This window comes from Triticum aestivum, chromosome 4A (assembly GCF_018294505.1).
Source record: "Triticum aestivum cultivar Chinese Spring chromosome 4A, IWGSC CS RefSeq v2.1, whole genome shotgun sequence".
In the NCBI taxonomy this organism is placed as follows: domain Eukaryota; kingdom Viridiplantae; phylum Streptophyta; class Magnoliopsida; order Poales; family Poaceae; genus Triticum; species Triticum aestivum.
The window spans coordinates 715,516,615-715,540,464 of NC_057803.1; the positions used below are offsets into that span (position 1 = coordinate 715,516,615).

A 23,850-nucleotide genomic window follows, 5' to 3' on the forward strand; every position below is an offset into this window, starting at 1 on the left:
AGGTTCTGGTGCATCAGATCGTCGATGAACGAACATTATTTTTTGAAGGTAACTAGGGAATTTTATTCAGAGTTCATCACATCCGGAATACAAGCAATATCTAGAAAGATCCCTAGCCACATATGGCGGCCCACCGGCAGAGACGCAGCTCCTTTTGCAACCGAGTGGGCCTCGAAATTGTTTTCTCTACGCTCAAAACGAAAAATAACTGAAGAGAAAAGGTTCATGCTAATGTGTATATCCTGCAGAATAGGCGCATACACTGGCAGTGCTTGTGTGCTGATATTTGAGATCAGTTCTAAACAATCAGACGCAATCACCAGGTCCTGCACATTCAGATCGCGAGCAAGGGCAAGTGCTTCACTGCATGCGTGCGCCTCCAAACTCGTCGGGTCGAGCAAGCCTTCAAAGACTAGTGCTGATGCTCCAAGAAACTCGACGAACGAACATTTATTTTTCTTTTTCTGTGGCGTCATTGATGGGCTTATGTGGATGACATCGATGGGCTTGCTGTCACGGTGGAAAATATCTCACTCGTTTCTCAGATTTCTTTTTGGAAAAAAGGTCACTCTGTACAGGTGGCTTGTCTCAAAACAAAATTTTGAGTTTCTTTATTAACATTTTTGAAAGGAGAGCAGCTTTGTTGATAAATACTCTCTCCAAGTCTGTCTAGATATTCTAATATGGACTACATGGAGCAAAATGAATGAACCTATACTCTGAAATATGTCTATATACATCCGCATGTAGTCCATATTGTAATCTCTAGAAAGTCTTATATTTAGGAACAGAGGGAGTATATATGATCGTTATCACACTATAAAAAAACTGTATTAATTTTTTTTATTGAGACCTATGCATGAATAAGCAGACAATGGAAAATATAGTAGTTCAACGGCACCTCAATGGTTCGACTCTTTGCAACAACACTATAAAATTTGTCATCGGTTAGAACAATGCCAACTTTGTTCTTATAGTGCTAGAGGGCTATGTTGGACAGTCCGGAGTTATCACATGCCAACTTTGTAAGGTTGGACGGTCTATAGTTATGTTCCGCCAACGTGGGGAGTTCAGCCTAGGGCTTAGATGGTCCGGCGAACCAATTGAGTCTCTTCTTGGCGTTCTTCTTCTCGCTCCGAGTCCCATCTTTATGGTCATCCTTGCTTCCTCACGGCCCTCACCTACGACCCTGTGCATACACATGGCTCACGTCAAGTGGGAAGTCCTTCACATCTTCTTTGTGAGTTTGAAACAACTCATGTAACTTTTCTTCTATTTCTTCAAAAAATTGATGGAGTGCAGCTAATGGGGATAGAAAGGTGCACTGGGTTGCATGAGATAAAATGTGTTGGCCAAAGAGAGAGGTGGGTATGGGTTCCAAAGATTATGAGGCATGTCGGATTGTGCAAGCTCCTGAATCCTTATTTGCGAGAGTGCTAAAGGCTGGACATTTCAAGGCTGGTGACTTCATGGTGACGACTTGTACCAATAGAGAATCATACATACGGAGTTGGTAACTGGTGGCTCTGCTCAAATCCAGTCTCTATTCGTCTTAGTTCTTGTGTCCATAAGTTGGATCCTTTCGATCTATACTTCACTTCATGAGTGACGGTTTTTTCTGGTGCGTTTGTCCTGTGTAGTAGACATTTCGGAAATCCTCGTGCTGGGACCCCCAAAATTTGGCCTGACTGTGAGGGAGGGGCGACGACGGCGACACACCTCCAGCTTGTTCATGTGCTTGTAGTCATCGCTAAGTGATCTAAGAACATGGATGGATTTTTTTATTTGTGTTCTTTGTACTGTCCAATCTATTCATTTCTGGGTGCTGAGAAGTCATTAACGCTATACACGTTATACCAGTTTGGCTTGCTCTATTTTTTTGTGCGAAAGCTTCCAATCTATTTATTTTCAATCATGGTTGTCTAATGAACAACATAAACAATAAAAATTACGTCTAGATCCATAGACCACCTGGCAACGACTGCAAGTACCAAAGCGAGCCGAAGGCACGCTGCCATCATCGCCCCTCACTACCCTGAGCCGGGAAAACTTGTTATAGTAGATAGCCGGGAAGTCATCGTGCTAAGGCCCCATAGGACTAGTGCATCAAAACAGCAACCGCCTCCGATTAAGAGAAGCGTAGATCAGAAGAATCCAACAAGAAAACAAACGAACATAGACTGGATCCGAGCAGATATAACAAAGACAACCACCAACCGAATCTTGTGAGAAACACATCCTCATGCCCTCTGACGATGCTATGCCCACCACTAGGGCGGGGGATAGGCAAGGAGAACTTATTCCATCTTCAGGGAGCCACTGTCATCCCGTCTTCCTTACTAGGACACAAACCCTAATAAAACTCAAAGAAACATTTAAAAACATAGCCCTCCTGCCGACAAGCGCCGGGATCCACCGCGCCCCATGGCCCTAAAGCCACAGGAGACAAGCCAGATCGATGACATAGCCGATCAGAGGCAGAAACCCTAGTTTGCTTGTTCACTTGGGAGAGATGAAGTGGTGAGTCGCGTGGCTCCCGTAGTTTGGCTTCCTCTAAAAGAAGAGAAATATATGTATGCCGCTCAGTGTCCCACAGGTGGTCGATGTCGGGCGGAGTGTTAAGCCCGAGAGGCTGCCACACCAGCACCGCACTAGAGAAGGATGGCCAGGTGCGAGGCATTCTCGAAGTGATGCGCACGGCTCGAGCATGAAGAGTCGGAGGTGATAGTTTTGAGATAAAGATTCGCCTTGGTGTTAAGCCTGTCCCTGAAAAGCAGCCAGCATTTGACATTGTTTCTGGCCTTGGATAGCTAGACGCGGGCGGCGTGGAAGTCTGGCTCATCGGCGGAGGAGAGCAACGAGTAGGCGCACCCTGCGGAGAATGGGACACCATGAGTGAGGAACATGTTATCGGGAGCATCGGTGGTGGCAACATCCGACAACAATGATAGAACAAAAGCAAGGTTGGCGGATGCAACATGGGTTAGGCGGTTCCGCATGGTAGCGAGTAAGCCATCGTGCAACACTTCACAGACAAGTATAAAAGGGGTGAGTGGAGTGGGAGAAGAGGCTAGGATATTTGTGGGCTAGAGGAGTATCAATGGGCCATGTGCCAGACCATGAGAAGGTAGAGGTGCCACTATTTGTTAAAAGGAAAGAAATTGAGAAAAGGTTTTGAAGCTGGCTTTTGATAATCTTCCAAAGGGATGAAGGGTTAGGAGGAGAGTGTATACCCTACCCACTAGGGTTCAAGCGGTCCTGGTGTTTGCATTTTTCTGGATTTATTTCAGAATTTCTGTGATGCGCGTTCAATGGCAGGAGACGTTTCCGTCGACTACGAGGCGCCTATGGTGACTTCATCAATCTCGAGATGATATGTCGGCTCGGTCTCTCGGAGGTGCTCATAGGGGTAGTGTATGCATGTGTGTGTTCATAGGGGTGAGTATATGGGCGCATATATAGGAATGTTTGTGTCTGTATTATGTTAAAAAAATATCTACAAATGATTTTTTTTAGTACCCATGGACATGCACCCAAAAAAATTCAAGAAAAAAAAGAGAGAAAAGAAGTAGAGAAACTGGTCAGAGGGATGAATCAGACCCAACATGGCGGGCTGTTCGGAGGCGCGTCAATATCTACTAAGCTCCATTTCTATTCTTAGGGTCAGTTTTCTTGTGCGGCTTAAAGAAATAAGTTATCTCACCCTAGCTTAAAGAATAAGCCGTCCATGGCGGGCTGTTCGGAGACGCGTCAATATCTACTAAGCAACAACCCCCCCCCCCCTCCCCGGTTCGCCGATTGGACCTGCCAGTGCAAGGTGAGGCAGCCATTTGTTTGCTTGTTCTTTCGGTTTTCTACATTTATTTATTATGACTTTACTTTTTTCATTTTGAGTGTCTACTCGTATTTTATTTCTCTCCTTTTGAATTAATGAACAGTGTAAACCATTTTGTGGGATATGTTTCAAATTTAGAGAAATTTTTATAAGCTTTTAAAAAATAAAGCTGATGATTTTTTAAATTTGGAACTATTTTTATATTTTGCTAACTTCTTCAAATTCAAAAATATATTTTAGATTGTGGGAACATTTTTAAAGTTACCAAGCATTTTTTAATCAGAGATGTTTATAAAATTTAAAAAATAAATAAAAGCCAAGGACATTTTCTAATTTTCTAATTTTTGAATTTTTTATATGCCATGAATGGTTTTCATATGAAAATAAAATCCATCTAAAAAGTGAGTGTGGCCTACCTTACGGCGTTTGCTGACGTACGATACTATACTATACGACCCAAGACAACCATAAAAAAAGAAGAGAAAAACTTTCCACTCCTATCTCCCCATGCAGCAAGTGGAATAGGTTTTGCTCATGCTTAATCTTACGGTAATGCAAACTAGCGAACGTTTACTGGAAAGGAACACCCTCGTAGCCATTTGATCTCGATCAAATGATAGCAGTTTTAGGGAAACAATGTTTTCCCTAAGAAGATTTACACGCTAGTCTGAAGAAATTGCCACCTCCCTACAACAAATTGATATCGAAATTGTCCGTGATTTCCATGCTCCCCAGCAAACGTTCGCCAGCTTAGAGGTTCATAATCTTCAGGCAAGATTAAGTTGCAACGCCAATTCAAAAAAGAAAGATTTAAGTTGTAACATTGTTGACCTAGATGGCCCGCCTGGTATATATCCCTACAAACGTGCTTGTGAGCATCTGGGACCGTAGTATGTTCACAACAAAAATGCCACGGGCAACCGATCGGATAATGCAGCATATATTTAACAGGTTGTGTGAACATGCAAACCAGCCATCATGCATCAAGCTTCGAGCTAATGCAAACCAGAGACAACAACCTAGAGTATGGTTAGGGCATCTCCAACGTCGACTCCTAAACCGCCTAGCCCAGTGATTTTGCTTTTTTTAGTGCGAAGGAAACAAGCCTCTGAGCTGGGAGTAAACAAGCCGAACATATTGACTGGTACGAGGGAAGAAGCTGGAAAAGAAGCCGCTCACAAACAGTCTCAATATTTTATACCGTTACATAAAACCGGGGGAGCATATTTATTGGGCACACGTTGAGATCAATAATGATCTGCAGACCAGATTAAATATGAATGGACGCTTTACACACATGCGCACAAAGATTACGGATTACTGCTCACCATTGCGCCTTGAGTCCTGCAGTAGGTATACCGACTCGCAATGCGCATGAATGAGACTAATACATGCAAGCTGCCAGAAATAACAGTCAAGGTGGCCAACGCAGAGATGGTGCATGGCCGACCCGAGGGTGCCGTGCCTCGTCATCGCACGTGTGATGATTGACATCCGCAGGGTGCTCCCATAGTCCCCGAGACCTATGGTGGTGATAAAGAGCATGGCGCCCATGCTCCTCATGGTATTAGGCGCCTGCTCGTCAGTCCCCTCTAATATCTCAATTTGCAGTCTTGCACCTTCACACAATAGGAAAATATAGTGTAGATATGATACCAAGACCATCAGTCTGATGTTTGGTAGAGAAATGCTACATTACTTTTATTCTTGGCTAAATAAGCAGAGGGCCACAAAGTGCGAACACGAATGAATGTGGTGAAACATGAGAGATATATATATTGGGCCAATACCATTGAAGAGAGGTGACAAGCATGTGGCAAGTATGAGGTAACATGTACAACTCATGAGCTGCATTGCTACTTAGATTTTATTATTACTAGTTGCCAAAATCTATCCCTCCAAGTAGCATGTGACAAGATTTTGCGGATGATTTATCACACTCTCTTGATGATCTACCTTCCAGGATTCTTTTTTTGTGGCCTTTCCTAGACTTGATTATATAGTAGTTTGTACTATGACCGTCCGAGCAACTAAGCATATTGCAGAATTATTTGAAGTTCCATACGAAAGTGGTGACACTGGTATTTATATTTGTTTCATGTCGTGTTGTGGTCTTACTATGAGAAACCTACATGTATACTAAGTGTGGGTGCGCTCGCATCGCATTTTACATTTATTTACAGTTAATTACACATGAGAATACAAGAACCGCGGAGAAGAAGGAGGTCAATAGCGCGAGGGCATTCGTAGCCTCGATAAAAATGGTGGTCTCGGCTAAACAGAAACCATATTTACATGTTTGATCAGGATTTGATTAGTTAGGAGCTCTCATAACATGTCACCAAGGGAAGCATGGAACCAATGCTCATCAAGAAATGTAGCTTTGTCCGCATATAGGTGCAATCAACATAAAATTTCGGAATACAAATACGTCAGTTGTTTGATCAGGTTGCCAAAGTGAGCGCTCTGACAATGTAAGGAGGAGAAAATACCGGAGAAGGAGAAGACAAGATCGTCCCGAACTGAGACCAGTATGCCGAGTTGTGCCACACCTATGGTCTAATCTTATGAAATTAAATTTAAGAAATGAGGTGGTACCATCTGGTTGGAGGGGGAGGGGGGCCACATAAAAATGGGGTGGGGGGTAGTGGGAGGTCAGTGGAGAGATTAGAATGTATGATGAAGCTCTAGAAAAATTGCAAAGGGAAAGGGGAGAATTTGAGGGTGGGGAGGGGATCATTGATTCTTGGAGAGCCAATAACTACGGTCGAAGCAAAGATAGCTTGGCCCTAATAATTGCGTATTTGCAGTGAACAAGATGACTGCCCTTAAATAGTTTTTGGTAGCTTATGATAAGTCAGTGAATCAGTGAGCAAATTTACAAAAGTTATCCATAGTTTTCAGTAAGGGGTGCGGTGATGCAAGAAAGGAGGATCTCAAAGAAATTATTGGATTGATTTTGAGGCTATTGACTACCACCCTAGCTAGGCACACCAAGATAAGTGTCTTTATGTGTGAGATACTGGGTTAGTTAGGTCCAATTAAGGGAGATTTTATTAGTTAATAGAACCACTTAGCTAGTTCTGAAGTGACATTCATGATGTTGCTGCTCCTCTGCATAGGTTATGATTTAATAGGTTATGATTTACAATTATGAATCCAGCATGGATAGACCCTAGCGATGTGCTAGTTATGAATCCAACAAAGAGGAAGGAGAGGTCGCCTCAACAGACGGGGAATTCCTGGTGGTGATATTAAGAACCTTTGTGCCTAGTGGAGAACTGGGCGTCAGAGTTGCGGCTGAGCTATCTAGGCAACCAGATTGACACCGATGGTGACCTAGGAATCAGGGTTGGGGCTGGCGGTGACCTAGCAATCATGTTCGACTGGGGTCGAGGGAGGTGGCGACTCTTGATGGGGATGGCGATTTGTGGCGGATGAGAGAGAAGAAGCGGGGTAGGAGGGCTATGTGCGAGGCAAAAGAGGCGCGGTGCGAGGAAGAAGAGGCAGGGGTGCGTGGCGGCAGTGAGAGTATCCTTGGTGTGATGCCCTCTACTACTACGTGCATGATAACTATATCAGGTGGGCTAGTTACTAGATTAAGGTTGATTCCAATGGGCTAAATGGAATAGCCTAATTATTATTTTTTGCCAACTAAAGCAGTTTTAATGGGATGGGTTGGTTAGTTACACTTTTAGTCCCATTTCCACCTGCAGCTCTATGGCTCGCTTCAAACAACAAAGAGGTTTGTGTGAGAATGTAATGTCTATTATTCAACAATTTTGGTGGGGCGGTAAGAAAGGGAGAAGGAAGCCCTGTTGCGTTGCATAGATTGTCATGACCACACCAAAACACTTGTGAGGCCTTGGTTTCCGTGACTTCGAGATTTTCAATCTCGCACTTCTCTCTAGACAGGCATGGCGAATTATGAATGATTCAGAGTCTCCCAGTGCTACGATCCTCATAGAAAGTTACTTCCTAAGCTATTCTTTGCCCGAAGCCGAAGTGGGCTCGCACTCCTCACAAATCTGGCGAACGATCCTTGATGGACGTGATATTTGTCTCAAGGCATCATATGCAGAGTTGGGGATGGTGAGACCACTTATATATGGGATCACAATTGGATTCCCGTGGAAAGTTTTAAGAGGTTGATCGCCCCACTTGTCCAAGATCCACCGCAATTAGTGGCGGACCTAATCGATGCCACCTCTGCTGCATGGAAAGAAGAATGTGGTACGACCAGTTTTTACCCCCTTTGATGCAGAAGCAATTCTTAACATTCCGTTGTGCACGAGGAGAATTGGTGATTTTTGGGGCTGGAGTGAGGAGAACTGCGACAACTTCTTTGTCTATTCTGCCTGCCATACGATCATTAGAACAAAGATGAGCACGGGAGTTGGTCAGAGGAAATTGCAGGTATGTCTGATATGGCATCCGGGCTGATTGTGCAAAAATCAACGTCGATGTGGTGGTGTCAAGGAATGGCGGGTTCGGTGATGTTGGTGCAATATGCACAGACCACAACATGACCTCTCTAGGAGGGAGTCTGCAGTTGTTTTCAAGGGCATTTCTGACAAAACTATAGTAAAGAATTCATGCTGCATCTGATTTGCAAGGTGACGGTTGATGCTATAAATCAAGGAAATTCTGGGAGCCTCAGAGCAATTATCCTCGAGATCATTGGCCATTCGTCAGTTTATTATTATTTGCTATAGAGTTCACGAGTTTAGGAGTTCAAATTTTGAAGCTCATAATCTAGCGAAGCATGCTTTTATCTCTCGGGAATGGCCATGTTTGGTTAGGACAACCCGACAATCTTCTTTTGTGACGATTTAATTAAAGTTTAGCGAAATTTGCTAAAGACAAACTTCCACCCGCAGCTTGATGCCATGATGTGTTTGTGCTGGACACGCCTCACGACAAAACGCACGGCAGTCGTGAAGGGAACGGATGATGATGAAACATGCTCGGTATGGACACGCTTCTGAAACAATGGACCAGTTGCAGAAACATGGACAGAGGGATAGGCTCCCGACCGTCTGATTAAGAGCCCATCTGACCGACATGAAGGCCGCAGAAGCTGCCACAAGATTAGTCGGTTGAAGGGAATCATTTTGCTTAATATATTCCTTTCGTAGAAAAGAGCTATACATGTCTCAGAACAAAACGCAGGGCAGTTGTAAAGGGGACGCAGGAAGAAACTCTTTTTTTAGAGGTGACGCAGAAAGAAGCTTGCACGGCATGGGCACGCTTCGAACAAAGTCGTCCGTTCGGGCCAAGATTCCTCCGTCGCCTTCCTTCGGCCGTCAGTCGTCGACAGCAACTTGGCACAGTGATTCCGTACTCACTTCACCACTTTGTCGCGTACTACTGTATGTTGGAAATGCCCACTTGACTCGCCTGGGACGTCAGAGAAGGCGACGACTCTTTTCCTGAAGCAAGCAACCGCTCCTCCCTTCCTCTGCTCTGCTCCGCACCAACCACCGCGGCCGGCCTCAATCGAACCAGGTGAGGGAGGCACCCAACCACGCGGCGGCGGGACCGACGAAGGGAGGCGCGTCCGGCGGCCTGGAGATGGCCGCGCCGGGCGCCGACGAGCACCGGAAGCGGCGCCGGGGACGGCCCTCGCCCGCCGATCTGCTCCTCAACTGCGACCTGCCCCCTCCGGCCAAACTCTTCGGCCCTCTCCCGACTCTTCTTCACAGGTAGGTAAGGCGTCCCCGCCACAGGTTTGCGCTGGTGCGTCACTCAGTTTTTTTTCCCCTTTCCGCGCAAGGAAAGATTGGAGAGCGCGGCGGGGGCGGACAAGAAGGGCGACGGCGGCAACGACGAGCTGCGGCGGGCGCTGCGGCTGTCGCAGTCGCGGGCGCGGGAGGCGGAGCAGAAGCTGGCTGCGACCAACGGAGGCCTCGCGGCGCTGCTGGTGCGGGACTCGGTGCTGCTCTCGGCGCACCGCCGGTGGGTGATGATGCTCGAAGCCGAGAACACCGCGCTCAGAGCCGCCGGCGCCGAGCCTGAAGATGATGAGGGGGAGGATGGCCCCCGGCAGAGTGTCGCCGCCGCGTGGTGGGTCGCGCTGGCGGTCTGCGTCGTCGGCCTCGCCCTCACTAACCTCCTACTCTGAGATTAAAATTAACCATCCATATTGGTTTCAGTGATTTCCTCTGTAAATCTCCCGTTGGAGCGGACCTAATCCTGCTCTGAAATTGAAAATTGACCGTCCATCCATAGTTTCAGTGATCCATAGTTGGATCATGGTGATTAATTGTGTGAGAATGTTAACATCTGCTTGATGCTCTGCATTGGAGGATTGGATAATTTGCCCGGAAGGGAAGCTGCCGTATCCATCTCTGCACGCTTATCTATCTATCAGGAGATTCATGACAGTGACTTGCCTCTTACAGTACGATTTAGCCTGGTTTCGATAACTGTGGCCTTCAAGTCGCGTTGTATATGGAAGCTTATCTAGCCATGGCACAGTGATCCATGAGCGCTAACTGACTGCGACATTTCTCAGGGTACAAGCTACCGTGCTGATTAGAGTCGCAAGACTTGGAGGCCACCTGGTTTCAGCTTAAGTTCAGTGTTAGTAGTCTAGCGGCGAAATTCCGTGTTTTTGACCCTTTTCCAATAGAAATTTAGGATCTGACCCCGGTTTAATTTTTTTTCATGATTTGACCCTTTTTCCTACCGCCAGGGCCGCTGGCGGTAGGGTTACACAGCCTACCGCCAGGAGCCCTGGCGGTAGGGTACTAGTCCACGTCAGCCTGCGGAAACGGCCGCCGTCCCCCTCCGCCGCACCCTAACCCTACCGCCGGAGGCCCTGGTGGTAGGGTGCGAGCAGTTATTTCGCCCGAGACCCGCGCGCCCCTGCCCATCTCCCCACCCCTCCCCCTCGCACCGTCGGCAGTTTCTTCTTTTCTCCCCCAAGTCGCCCCTCTCTCCCTCTCTCATCTCCTCCACTCTCCCCCTCGGATCTTCACCGATTCTTCACCGTTTTGGCGGATCGAGACGGCCCCGAAGAGAGAATCGTAAGCTCCTCCAATCCCTCCAATTAGTTTTTGTAAACTTGCTTCCGATTTGACGCATTATTTGCTTCAAATCCCTCATTTTTTTGAACTTAGATTGGATTTTTTTTGGCCTAAGGTAAAATGATATGAAGTTGGAGGATTTTTTTGTTTAAAAATATGATGATATGATGCATGTTGGAGTGATGATGCATGTTGATACGATGATATGAAGATGTTGTTTGGAGATAATACATTGAAGATTATTGTTGGAGGATTTTTTGATTAAAGTGTTGGAGAACGTAGTAATTTCAAAAAATTTCCTACGCACACGCAAGATCATGGTGATGATATAGCAACGAGAGGGGAGAGTGTTCGTCCACGTACCCTCGTAGACCGTAAGCGGAAGCGTTAGCACAACGCGGTTGATGTAGTCGTACGTCTTCACGATCCGACCGATCCAAGCACCGAACGTACGGCACCTCCGAGTTCAGCACACGTTCAGCTCGATGACGATCCCCGGGCTCCGATCCAGCAAAGCTTCGAGGATGAGTTCCGTCAGCACGACGGCGTGGTGACGATGATGATGTTCTACCGACGCAGGGCTTCGCCTAAACTCCGCGACGATATGACCGAGGTGGAATATGGTGGAAGGGGGCACCGCACACGGCTAAGGAACGATCCGTAGATCAACTTGTGTGTCTTTGGGGTGCCCCCTCCCCCGTATATAAAGGAGCCAGGGGGGAGCAGGCGGCCGGCCTAGAGGGCGCGCCAAGGGGGGGAGTCCTACTCCCACCGGGAGTAGGACTAACTCTTTCCAAGTAGGTGTAGGAGAAGGGGGGGAAAGAGGAGGAAGAGGGGAAGGAAAGGGGGGGGGGGGGCGCCGCCCCCCTTCCCTTGTCCTATTCGGACTAGGAGGGGGAGGGGCGCGCGGCCCCCTCCTGGCTCCTTTCCCTCTTCTCCCTCGTCGCCCATGTAGGCCCATTAACCCCCCGGGGGGTTCCGGTAACCTCCCAGTACTCCGGTAAAATGCCGATTTCATCCGGAACCATTCCGATGTCCAAACATAGGCTTCCAATATATCAATCTTTATGTCTTGACCATTTCGAGACTCCTCGTCATGTCCGTGATCACATCCGGGACTCCGAACAAACTTCGGTACATCAAAACTTATAAACTCATAATAAAACTGTCATCGAAACGTTAAGCGTGCGGACCCTACGGGTTCGAGAACTATGTAGACATGACCTAAAACCATTCTCGGTCAATAACCAATAGCGGGACCTGGATGCCCATATTGGTTCCTACATATTCTACGAAGATCTTTATCGGTCAAACCGCATAACAACATACGTTGTTCCCTTTGTCATCGGTATGTTACTTGCCCGAGATTTGATCGTCGGTATCCAATACCTAGTTCAATCTCGTTACCGGCAAGTCTCTTTACTCGTTCTGTAATACATCATCTCACAACTAACTCATTAGTTGCAATGCTTGCAAGGCTTATAGTGATGTGCATTACCGAGAGGGCCCAGAGATACCTCTCCGATAATCGGAGTGACAAAACCTAATCTCGAAATACGCCAACCCAACATGTACCTTTGGAGACACCTATAGTACTCCTTTATAATCACCCAGTTACGTTGTGACGTTTGGTAGCACCCAAAGTGTTCCTCCGGTAAACGGGAGTTGCATAATCTCATAGTTACAGGAACATGTATAAGTCATGAAGAAAGCAATAGCAACATACTAAACGATCAAGTGCTAAGCTAACGGAATGGGTCAAGTCAATCACATCATTCTCCTAATGATGTGATCTCGTTAATCAAATGACAACACATGTCTATGGTTAGGAAACATAACCATCTTTGATTAATGAGCTAGTCAAGTAGAGGCATACTAGTGACGTTATGTTGGTCTATGTATTCACACATGTATTATGTTTCCGGTTAATACAATTCTAGCATGAATAATAAACATTTATCATGATATAAGGAAATAAATAATAACTTTATTATTGCCTCTAGGGCATATTTCCTTCAGTCTCCCACTTGCACTAGAGTCAATAATCTAGTTCACATCATCATGTGATTCAACACCAATAGTTCACATCGTCATGTGACCAACACCCAAAGGGTTTACTAGAGTCAATAATCTAGTTCACATCGCTATGTGATTAACACCCAAAGAGTACTAAGGTATGATCATGTTTTGCTCGTGAGAGAAGCTTAGTCAACGGGTCTATCATATTCAGAGCCGTATGTGTTTTGCAAATATTTTATGTCCACAATGCTCTGCACGGAGCTACTCTAGCTAATTGCTCCCACTTTCAATATGTATCCAGATTGAGACTTAGAGTCATCTGTATTGGTGTAAAAGCTTGCATCGTTGTAACTTTTACAACGGGCTCTTTTATCACCTCCATAATCGAGAAACATCTCCTTAGTCTTTACTAAGGATATTCTTGACCCATGTCCAGTGATTAGATCAAAATTGTATTCCTTTGCCAAACACAAAGCAAGGTATACAATAGGTCTGGTTCAAAGCATAGCATACTTTATAGAACCTATGACTGAGGCATAGGGAATGACTTTTCATTCTCTTTCTGCAATGGTCGGGTCTTGAGTCTTACTCAACTTCACACCTTGTAACACAGGCAAGAACTCCTTCTTTGACTGTTCCATTTTGAACTATTTCAAAAATTTATCAAGGTATGTACTCATTGAAAAATCTTATCAAGCGTCTTGATCTATCTATATAGATCTTGATGCTCAATGTGTAAGCAGCTTCACCGAGGTCTTGCTTTGAAAAACTCTTATTCAAGTATCCTTTCATGCTATCCAGAATTTCCATATCATTTCCAATTAACAATATGTCATCCACATATAATATTAGAAATGCTACAGAGCTCCCACTCACTTTCTTGTAAATACAGGCTTCTTCAAAAGTCTGTATAAAACCATATGCTTTGATCAACTCATCAAAGCGTATATTCCAACTCCGAGATGCTTGCACCAGTCCATAGATGGATCGCTGGAGCTTGCACAATTTGTTAGCACCTTTAGGATTGACAAAACCTTCTGGTTGCATCATATACAACTCTTCTTTAAGAAAACCATTAAGGAATGCAGTTTTGTTTATCCATTTGCCAGATTTCATAAAATGCGGCAATTGCTAACATGATTCAGACAGACTTAAGCATAGATATGAGTGAAAAACTCTCATCGTAGTCAACACCTTGAACTTGTCGAAAAACTTTTGCGACAATTCTAGCTTTGTAGATAGTAACACTATCAGCGTCCGTCTTCCTCTTGAAGATCCCTTTAATCTCAATGTCTCGCCGATCATTGGGCAAGTCAATCAAAGTCCATACTTTGTTTTCATACATGGATCTCATCTCAGATCTCCTGGCCTCAAGCCATTTTGCGGAATCTGGGCTCACGATCGCTTCTTCATAGTTCGTAGGTTCGTCATGGTCTAGCAACATAATTTCCAGAACAGGATTACCGTACCACTCTGGTGCGGATCTTACTCTGGAAGACCTACGAGGTTCTGTAGTAACTTAATCTGAAGTTTCATGATCATCATCATTAACTTCCTCACTAATTGGTGTAGTAATCACTGGAACTGATTCTGTGATAAACTACTTTCCAATAAGGGAGAAGGTACAATTACCTCATCAAGTTCTACTTTCCTCCCACTCACTTCTTTCGAGAAAAACTTCTTCTCTAGAAAGGATCCATCTTAGCAACGAATAACTTGCCTTCGGATCTGTGATAGAAGGTGTACCCAATAGTTACCTTTGGGTATTCTATGAAGACGTACTTCTCCGATTTGGGTTCGAGCTTATCAGGTTGAAAACCTTTTTTTCATATAAGCATCGCAACTCCAAGCTTTAAGAAACAACAGCTTAGGTTTAATATTAAACCATAGTTCATACAGTGTCGTCTCAACGGATTTAGATGGTGCTCTATTAAACGTGAATGCAGCTGTCTCTAATGCATAACCCCAAAAACGATAGTGGTAAACCGATAAGAGACATCATAGATCGCACCATATCCAATAAAGTGCGGTTACGATGTTCGGACACACCATAACGTTGTGGTGTTCCAGGTGGCGTGAGCTGTGAAACTATTCCACATTGTTTTAATTGAAGACCAAACTCGTAACTCAAATATTCGTCTCCGCGATCAGATCGTAGAAACTTTATTTTCTTGTTACGATGATTTTTCCACTTCACTCTGGAATTCTTTGAACTTTTCAATTATTTCAGACTTATGTTTCATCAAGTAGATATACCCATATCTGCTCAAATCATTTTGTGAAGGTCAGAAAATAACGATACTTGCCACGAGCATCAACACTCATTGGATCGCATACATCGGTATGTATTATTTCCAATAAGTCAGTAGCTTGTTCCATTGTTCCGGAGAACGGAGTTTTTAGTCATCTTGCCCAAAAGGCACGGTTCGCAAGCATCAAATGATTCATAACCAAGTGATTCCAAAAATCCATCTTTATGGAGTTTCTTCATGCGCTTTACACCGATATGACCCAAACGGCAGTGCCACAAATAAGTTGCACTATCATTATCAACTTTGCATCTTTTTGACATCAATATTATGAATATGTGTATCACTACGACCGAGATCCAAGAAACTATTTTCATTGGGTGTATGACCATCAAAGGTTTTATTCATTTAAACAGAACAACAATTATTCTCTGATTTTAAATGAATAACCGTACTGCAATAAACATGATCAAATCATATTCATGCTCAACGCAAACACCAAATAACATTTATTTAGGTTCAACACTAATCTCGAAAGTATAGGGAGTGTGCGATGATGATCATATCAATCTTGGAACCACTTCCAACATACATCGTCACTTCACCCTCAACTAGTTTCTGTTTATTCTGTAACTCCTGTTTCGAGTTACTAATCTTAGTAACCGAACAAGTATCAAATACTCAGGAGCTACTATAAACACTAGTAAGGCACACATCAATAACCTGTATATCAAATATACCCTTGTTCACTTTGCCATCCTTCTTATCCACCAAATATTCAGGGCATTTCCGCTTCCAGTGACCATTTCCTTTGCAGTGTAAACACTCAGTTTCAGGCTTTGGTTCAGCTTTGGGCTTCTTCACGGGAGTGACAACTTGCTTGTCATTCTACTTGAAGTTCCTCTTTCTTTCCCTTTGCCCTTTTTCTTGAAACTAGTGATCTTGTCAACCATCAACACTTGATGCTCTTTCTTGATTTCTAACTTCGTTGATTTCAACATCACGAAGCGCTCGGGAATCGTTTTTGTCATCCCTTGCATACTATAGTTCATCACAAAGTTCAACTAACTTGGTGATGGTGACTAGAGAATTCTGTCAATCACTATCTTATCTGGAAGATTAACTCCCACTTGATTCAAGCGATTGAAGTACCCAGACAATCTGAGCACATGCTCACTAGTTGAGCGATTCTCCTCCATCTTTTAGCTATAGAACTTGTTGGAGACTTCATATCTCTCAACTCGGGTATTTGCTTAAAATATTAACTTCAATTCCAGGAACATCTTATATGGTCCATGACGTTCAAAGCGTCTTTGAAGTCCCGATTCTAAGCCGTTAAGTATGGTGCACTAAACTATCAAGTAGTCATCATATTGAGCTAGCCAAACGTTCATAACGTCTGCATTTGCTCCTGCAATAGGTCTGTCACCTAGCGGTGCATTAAGGACATAATTCTTCTGTGCAGCAATGAGGATAAACCTCAGATCACTGATCCAATCCGCATCATTGCTACTAACATTTTTCAACATAATTTTTCTCTAGGAACATATCAAAATAAACATATGAAAGCAACAACGCGAGCTATTGATCTACAACATAATTTGCAAAATACTACCAGGACTAAGTTCATGATAAATTTAAGTTCAATTAATCATATTACTTAAGAACTCCCACTTAGATAGACATCTCTCTAGTCATCTAAGTGATCACGTGATCCAAATCAACTAAACCATGTCCGATCATCACGTGAGATGGAGTAGTTTCAATGGTGAACATCACTATGTTGATCATATCTACTATATGATTCACGCTCGACCTTTCGGTCTCCGTGTTCCGAGGCCATATCTGTATATGCTAGGCTCGTCAAGTATGACCTGAGTATTCCGCGTGTGCAACTGTTTTGCACCCGTTGTATTTGAACGTAGAGCCTATCACACCCGATCATCACGTGGTGTCTCAGCACGAAGAACTTTCGCAATGGTGCATACTCAGGGAGAACACTTCTTGATTATTAGTGAGAGATCATCTTAAAATGCTACCGTCAATCAAAGCAAGATAAGATGCATAAAGGATAAACATCACATGCAATCAATATAAGTGATATGATATGGCCATCATCATCTTGTGCTTGTGATCTCCATCTTCGAAGCACCGTCGTGATCACCATCGTCACCGGCGCGACACCTTGATCTCCATCGTAGCATCGTTGTCGTTACGCCATCTATTGCTTCTACGACTATCGCTACCGCTTAGAGATAAAGTAAAGCAATTACAGGGCGTTTGCATTTCATACAATAAAGCGACAACCATATGGCTCCTGCCAGTTGCCGATAACTTCGGTTACAAAACATGATCATCTCATACAATATAATATAGCATCACGTCTTGACCATATCACATCGCAACATGCCCTGCAAAAACAAGTTAGACGTCCTCTACTTTGTTGTTGCAAATTTTACGTGGCTGCTACAGGCTTTAGCAAGAACCGTTCTTACCTACGCATAAAAACCACAACGATAGTTTGTCAAGTTGGTGCTGTTTTAACCTTCGCAAGGACCGGGCGTAGCCACACTCGATTCAGCTAAAGTGAGAGAGACAGACACCCGCCAGCCACCTTTAAGCACGAGTGCTCGCAATGGTGAAACCAGTCTCGCGTAAGCGTACGCGTAATGTCGGCCCGGGCCGCTTCATCTCACAATACCGCTGAACCAAAGTATGACATGCTGGTAAGCAGTATGACTTGTATCGCCCACAACTCACTTGTGTTCTACTCGTGCATATAACATCAACGCATAAAACCTAGGCTCGGATGCCACTGTTGGAGAACGTAGTAATTTCAAAAAATTTCCTACGCACACGCAAGATCATGGTGATGATATAGCAATGAGAGGGGAGAGTGTTTGTCCACGTACCCTCGTAGACCATAAGCGGAAGCGTTAGCACAACGCGGTTGATGTAGTCGTACGTCTTCACGATCCGACCGATCCAAGCACCGAACATACGGCACCTCCGAGTTCAGCACACGTTCAGCTCGATGATGATCCCCGGGCTCCGATCCAGCAAAGCTACGGGGATGAGTTCCGTCAGCACGACGGCGTGGTGACGATGATGATGTTGTACCGGCGCAGGGCTTCGCCTAAACTCCGCGACAATATGACCGAGGTGGAATATGGTGGAAGGGGGCACCGCACACGGCTAAGGAACGATCCGTAGATCAACTTGTGTGTCTTTGGGGTGCCCCCGCCCCCGTATATAAAGGAGCCAGGGGGGAGGAGGCGGCCGGCCTAGAGGGCGCGCCAAGGGGGGGAGTCCTACTCCCACCGGGAGTAGGACTCCCTCTTTCCAAGTAGGAGTAGGAGAAGGGGGGAAAGAGGAGGAAGAGGGGAAGGAAAGGGGGGGCGCCGCCCCCCTTCCCTTGTCCTATTCGAACTAGGAGGGGGAGGGGCACACGGCCCCCTCCTGGCTCCTTTCCCTCTTCTCCCTCGTGGCCCATGTAGGCCCATTAATCCCCCGGGGGGTTCCGGTAACCTCCCGGTACTCCGGTAAAATGCCGATTTCATCCGGAACCATTCCGATGTCCAAACATAGGCTTCCAATATATCAATCTTTATGTCTCGACCATTCCGAGACTCCTCGTCATGTCCGTGATCGCATCCGGGACTCTGAACAAACTTCGGTACATCAAAACTTATAAACTCATAATAAAACTGTCATCGAAACGTTAAGCGTGCGGACCCTACGGGTTCGAGAACTATGTAGACATGACCTAAAACCATTCTCGGTCAATAACCAATAGCGGGACCTGGATGCCCATATTGGTTCCTACATATTCTACGAAGATCTTTATCGGTCAAACCGCATAACAACATACGTTGTTCCCTTTGTCATCGGTATGTTACTTGCCCGAGATTTGATCGTCGGTATCCAATACCTAGTTCAATCTCGTTACCGGCAAGTCTCTTTACTCGTTCTGTAATACATCATCTCACAACTAACTCATTAGTTGCAATGCTTGCAAGGCTTATAGTGATGTGCATTACCGAGAGGGCCCAGAGATACCTCTCCGACAATTGGAGTGACAAAACCTAATCTCGAAATACGCCAACCCAACATGTACCTTTGGAGACACCTGTAGTACTCCTTTATAATCACCCAGTTACGTTGTGACGTTTGGTAGCACCCAAAGTGTTCCTCCGGTAAACGGGAGTTGCATAATCTCGTAGTTACAGGAACATGTATAAGTCATGAAGAAAGCAATAGCAACATACTAAACGATCAAGTGCTAAGCTAACGGAATGGGTCAAGTCAATCACATCATTCTCCTAATGATGTGATCTCGTTAATCAAATGACAACACATGTCTATGGTTAGGAAACATAACCATCTTTGATTAATGAGCTAGTCAAGTAGAGGCATACTAGTGACGTTATGTTGGTCTATGTATTCACACATGTATTATGTTTCCGGTTAATACAATTCTAGCATGAATAATAAACATTTATCATGATATACGGAAATAAATAATAACTTTATTATTGCCTCTAGGGCATATTTCCTTCATAAAGAGGGGAAGGAATTATTTTTTGATATGAGTAATGTTGATATGATTTGATCCATCATGGTGACATGATGCATGGTTATATGATTTGAATTTTTTTTGTGATATGATGCATGGTGATATGATTTTGATATGATGTGCTTACAATGTTTTTGTTTATGAATTTTTATTAAGGCGGCCACCTCTTGCGGACAACATCGGCCCACGGTACTCCATGCTTGACTACACATTCGACAAGGGTCATCGTGCCCGTTTCATAGAGAACGGAGAGGTAAGTAATATGAAAGAAATATTGATCAAAGTTTTTCGGATTGATGAAAATGATTTCCTAACTTTTGGCGTTCACTTTTTGACAGATGCTCCAGCCACTGCGCATGAGGGGTCACGGGGTTCATGGGCATATGGACTATGATGAGCGCTACCCGCCATTCTTCAGGAAAGCCCGGCTGTTGGGTTTCGTGTTGCAGTTCAAGCGCTAGATGCCGACGCTTGTCCATGCAGCTCTGACAGCTCTGATTGACCGGTGGCGACCGGAGACCCATTCTTTCCATCTCCCATGTGGGGTGATGATTGTGACCATCGAGGATTGGGCGATGATTACTACCATGCCGCTTGATGGTCATGCACTGACCGGGCGAGTGGACATGACCAACTAGCAGGAGAGGGTTACCACCCTCATCGGCGGCTGCCCCGATGCTAAGGGCAACCTTACATCCGGTTAGCCGTTGTCCTGGCTCTCGGAGCACCGGAAGACATGCCCCAAAGACGCCAATGAGACGATTGTGGAGTGCTACGCGAGGGCCTACCTTTGGTATATTCTCACGGAGATCGTGTTTCCATACACATCCGGGAACTCTGCCAACTGGTCCTATCTGTTCTTCCTAGCCGACTGGGATGCAGGGTACAGTTGGGGGACCGCATCTCTCACCTACCTATACCGTTCGGTAAGAGAGTATCTAATTTCCTACCTACGAAAGTATGTCCATGGCGTTTTGTTATATCTGATCCTCATTTGATTTTTTGCAGCTTGATGACGCAACTCAGAGGACGCGAGACAAGTCCAATATGGGTGGCTTTGTCTGGGCCTTCTCCATTTGGATGTGGGAGCATCTGCCGGTGGGGCGTCCTGAGAAGCTACCAAGACGCCCATGGGGTGCCGATAGCGAAGACGGCAACGAGGCTCGACACCCCACCGTAGCTTACGAGTGGGATATTGTCAAACTCTACACGGGACTAAACAAGACTTCGTACAAGACCTACACCAACGAGTTGGACGCTTTGACACATACGCAGGGTATATGAACTCGCTAAACACATTTCTCTTTGATTCCACTTTTGACCGAGAGTGGCAACTTAGCACCGTATATGTAATAGGTAACCTGGTGGCCGTATCATGACCGAGAGTGAGACTTTGATCTGAACGTGGTGTGCGATGAGGACAGTGGTCTCTGGCGGTGCATCGTTCCCATGATCTGTGTGCACGCCGTCGAGTGACACTTTCCACAACGCGTGGCCACGCAGTTTGGGATTTTTCAACATACCCCACCGGGCCAGCCCACTGATACCGGCGGCCACACACTCCACTTGTGAGTGCCCGCGCTTATTCTTTATGCCTATGAATTCATTGCGTTCGACTTTGTTATGATGTTTCTCACTAGTAGAAAAAGGGTCTATTGTCCCGGTTCATAAGGGCCTTTAGTCCCGGTTCTGGAACCGGGAGTAAAGGGTCGTTACTAAAGCCTCCCCCTTTAGTCCCGGTTCTTACACGAACTGGGACTAAAGGCCGTCCACGTGGCCGCTGCCTGGAGGTCCATCTTTAGTCCCGGTTGGTAACACCAGCCGGTACTAAAGGAAATTTTATGATTTTTTTTAAAAAAATTGATTTTTTTTTGAATTTCAAATTTCTGAATTATTTTAACCTCTAATCTCTAATCACCCCTCATCACTACTCAATTTAACCTCTAATCTTTAATCACCCCTCATCATTCCAAATCATCTAACTTCCCGGACGGTCACCCATCCTCTCCCTACTCCAGACTAAGCACGCTCAACTTCCGGGTTCTATTCTCCCTCGCTTCCAAGTCTGCACTTGTTGTTTTCCTGACAATAGTAAGATGTCAATCCTATTAACCCTTAGGAATTTAGCTTGAACATGAAGTCACACATTTCACTGTTTGAATTTGAAATTATTGTTCTAAAAAAACAATATTTATTTAGTAACACTATTATTTCTTGAATAAGTAGTTTGACCACAGTTTGACCATAGTTTGACCATAGTTTGACCATAGTTTGACCATAGTTTGACCAGATTTGACCAAAATTTAAAAAAACTAAAATAATTATTTAGTAACACTAATATTTCTTGAATATGTAGTTTGACCATAGTTTGACCACAGTTTGACTAGATTTGACCAAAATTCAAAAAAACTGAAATAATTATTTAGTAACACTAATATTCTTGAATAATTATTTAGTAACACTAATACTTCTTGAATAGGTAGTTTGACCATAGTTTGACCAGATTTAACAAAAATTCAAAAAAAACTGAAATTTGAGCATAACTTTTTTTCTTTTAGAATTTGAGGATTTTAAAAATTTGCAAACAGGCCGTAGGCGGTCAAAATCGGATGCGGATTTTCGTGCTGAATTTTTTGATATATTATATATTTTTTCCGACATCGTATGCAAAAGTTGTAGCCGTTTTACATTTTCAATACACTTTTTGCAAAACATGTCCAAATTTATGTTTTTTAATTTTCCTAACTAGTAGATGTAGGAATATAACTACATCTCGAAGAATTTTATTTTTTGAATTTTTTACCATTTTCTTTTGTATTTTTCAAAACTGAAATGGCGATACACGGGCGGGGGGGGGGGGGGGGGGGTAGAGTTTAAAAATGGGAACAATAGTACCGGTTCGTGGAACGAACCGGTACTAAAGGTCTCAACCCCATTAGTACCGGTTCGTGCCACGAACCGGTACTAATGGGCATCGCACCCTTTAGTACCGGTTCATGGCACCAACCGGTACTAAAGGTCGCATTTGAACCGGGAGTAATGCCTGTACGATACCCTCGCCGCTTGAACCGGGACTAATGCTCACATTAGTCCCGGTTCGTAATGCAACCGGCATTAATGCTATTTTCTGGCCGTACAAAAGCTATGTTTTTTACTAGTGTCTTGTTGCTAACGCCTTGCAGGATGAGCCTGTAGAAGAATCAGTCGATCACAGACTGGGGAGAGCATCATAAAAATCATGTGACGGAGTGGAACCAATGGAGGTACCGGAAAGACGGGGAGAGGAGGGTGACTAACTGGGATGCTTACACTAGTAGAAAAAGGACCTAATATGAGAAACATTAGTACCGGTTCGCATATGAGCCGGCACTAATGCGCCCATTAGTGCTGGTTCAAATGACTTGGCAGGAGGTAACCTTTAGTACCGGTTCTTTGGGAATCTTTAGTACCTGTTCGTGCCATGAACCGGTAGTAAAGATGCTAGTGCCCGGCCAACACCTTTAGTACCGGTTCGTGGCACAAACCGGTACTAAAGATGTTGTGGCAGGCGCTATTTTTAGTCCCACCTCGCTCCCCTAACAAGAATTTGACCACCTTAAGTATGTTACTTCTCAAGCTATCCCAAACATTTGGTCTTCATTGAACTCTATGTGTAGGATCTGTGGCTGCAATAGGAGTCTTCGCCGGTTCTTAAATCGGTGGTAGATTCCTATTGACGATTTAGATTCTATACAAAAAGATCGTTGATGATCAATGTATTTTTTATATGTACTTCCGTGTAGTAGCGCGTTTTGGCTAAAAGGTGGTACTGATCAATGTAGTTTTTCTGCGTTTAGATGCACAATTTAAATATGTTATTTTTCAAGGAGAAGAAGGCGAAGAAGAAGGATAAGAAGGAGAAGAAGAAGAGGAGGAAGAAGAATAATAATAAGAGGAAGAGGAAGAAGAAGAAGAGGAAGATGAAGAGGAAGAAGAAGAGGAAGAGGAAGAAGGGGAAGAAGAGGAGGAGGAAGAAGAAGAAGAAGAGGAATAAGAAGAGGAAGAAGAAGAGGAAGAAGGAGAAGAGGAAGAGGAAGAGGAGGAAAGAATTAATAGAAGGAGAAGAAGGAGAAGAAGAGGAAGAGGAAGAAGAGGAAGAAG

General features: G+C 44.6%; 1 protein-coding gene across 1 annotated transcript; it reads left to right on the plus strand.

Annotated features, from left to right (window-relative positions):
- The first annotated feature begins 9,142 nt into the window (after positions 1-9,142).
- Positions 9,143-10,133, plus strand: LOC123083356 (uncharacterized). Its single transcript, XM_044505419.1, has 2 exons — positions 9,143-9,540; positions 9,617-10,133. The coding sequence occupies exons 1-2, from the start codon at positions 9,410-9,412 to the stop codon at positions 9,957-9,959; spliced, it is 474 nt and encodes a 157-aa protein (XP_044361354.1). The 5' UTR covers positions 9,143-9,409; the 3' UTR covers positions 9,960-10,133.
- Positions 10,134-23,850: the final 13,717 nt, after the last annotated feature.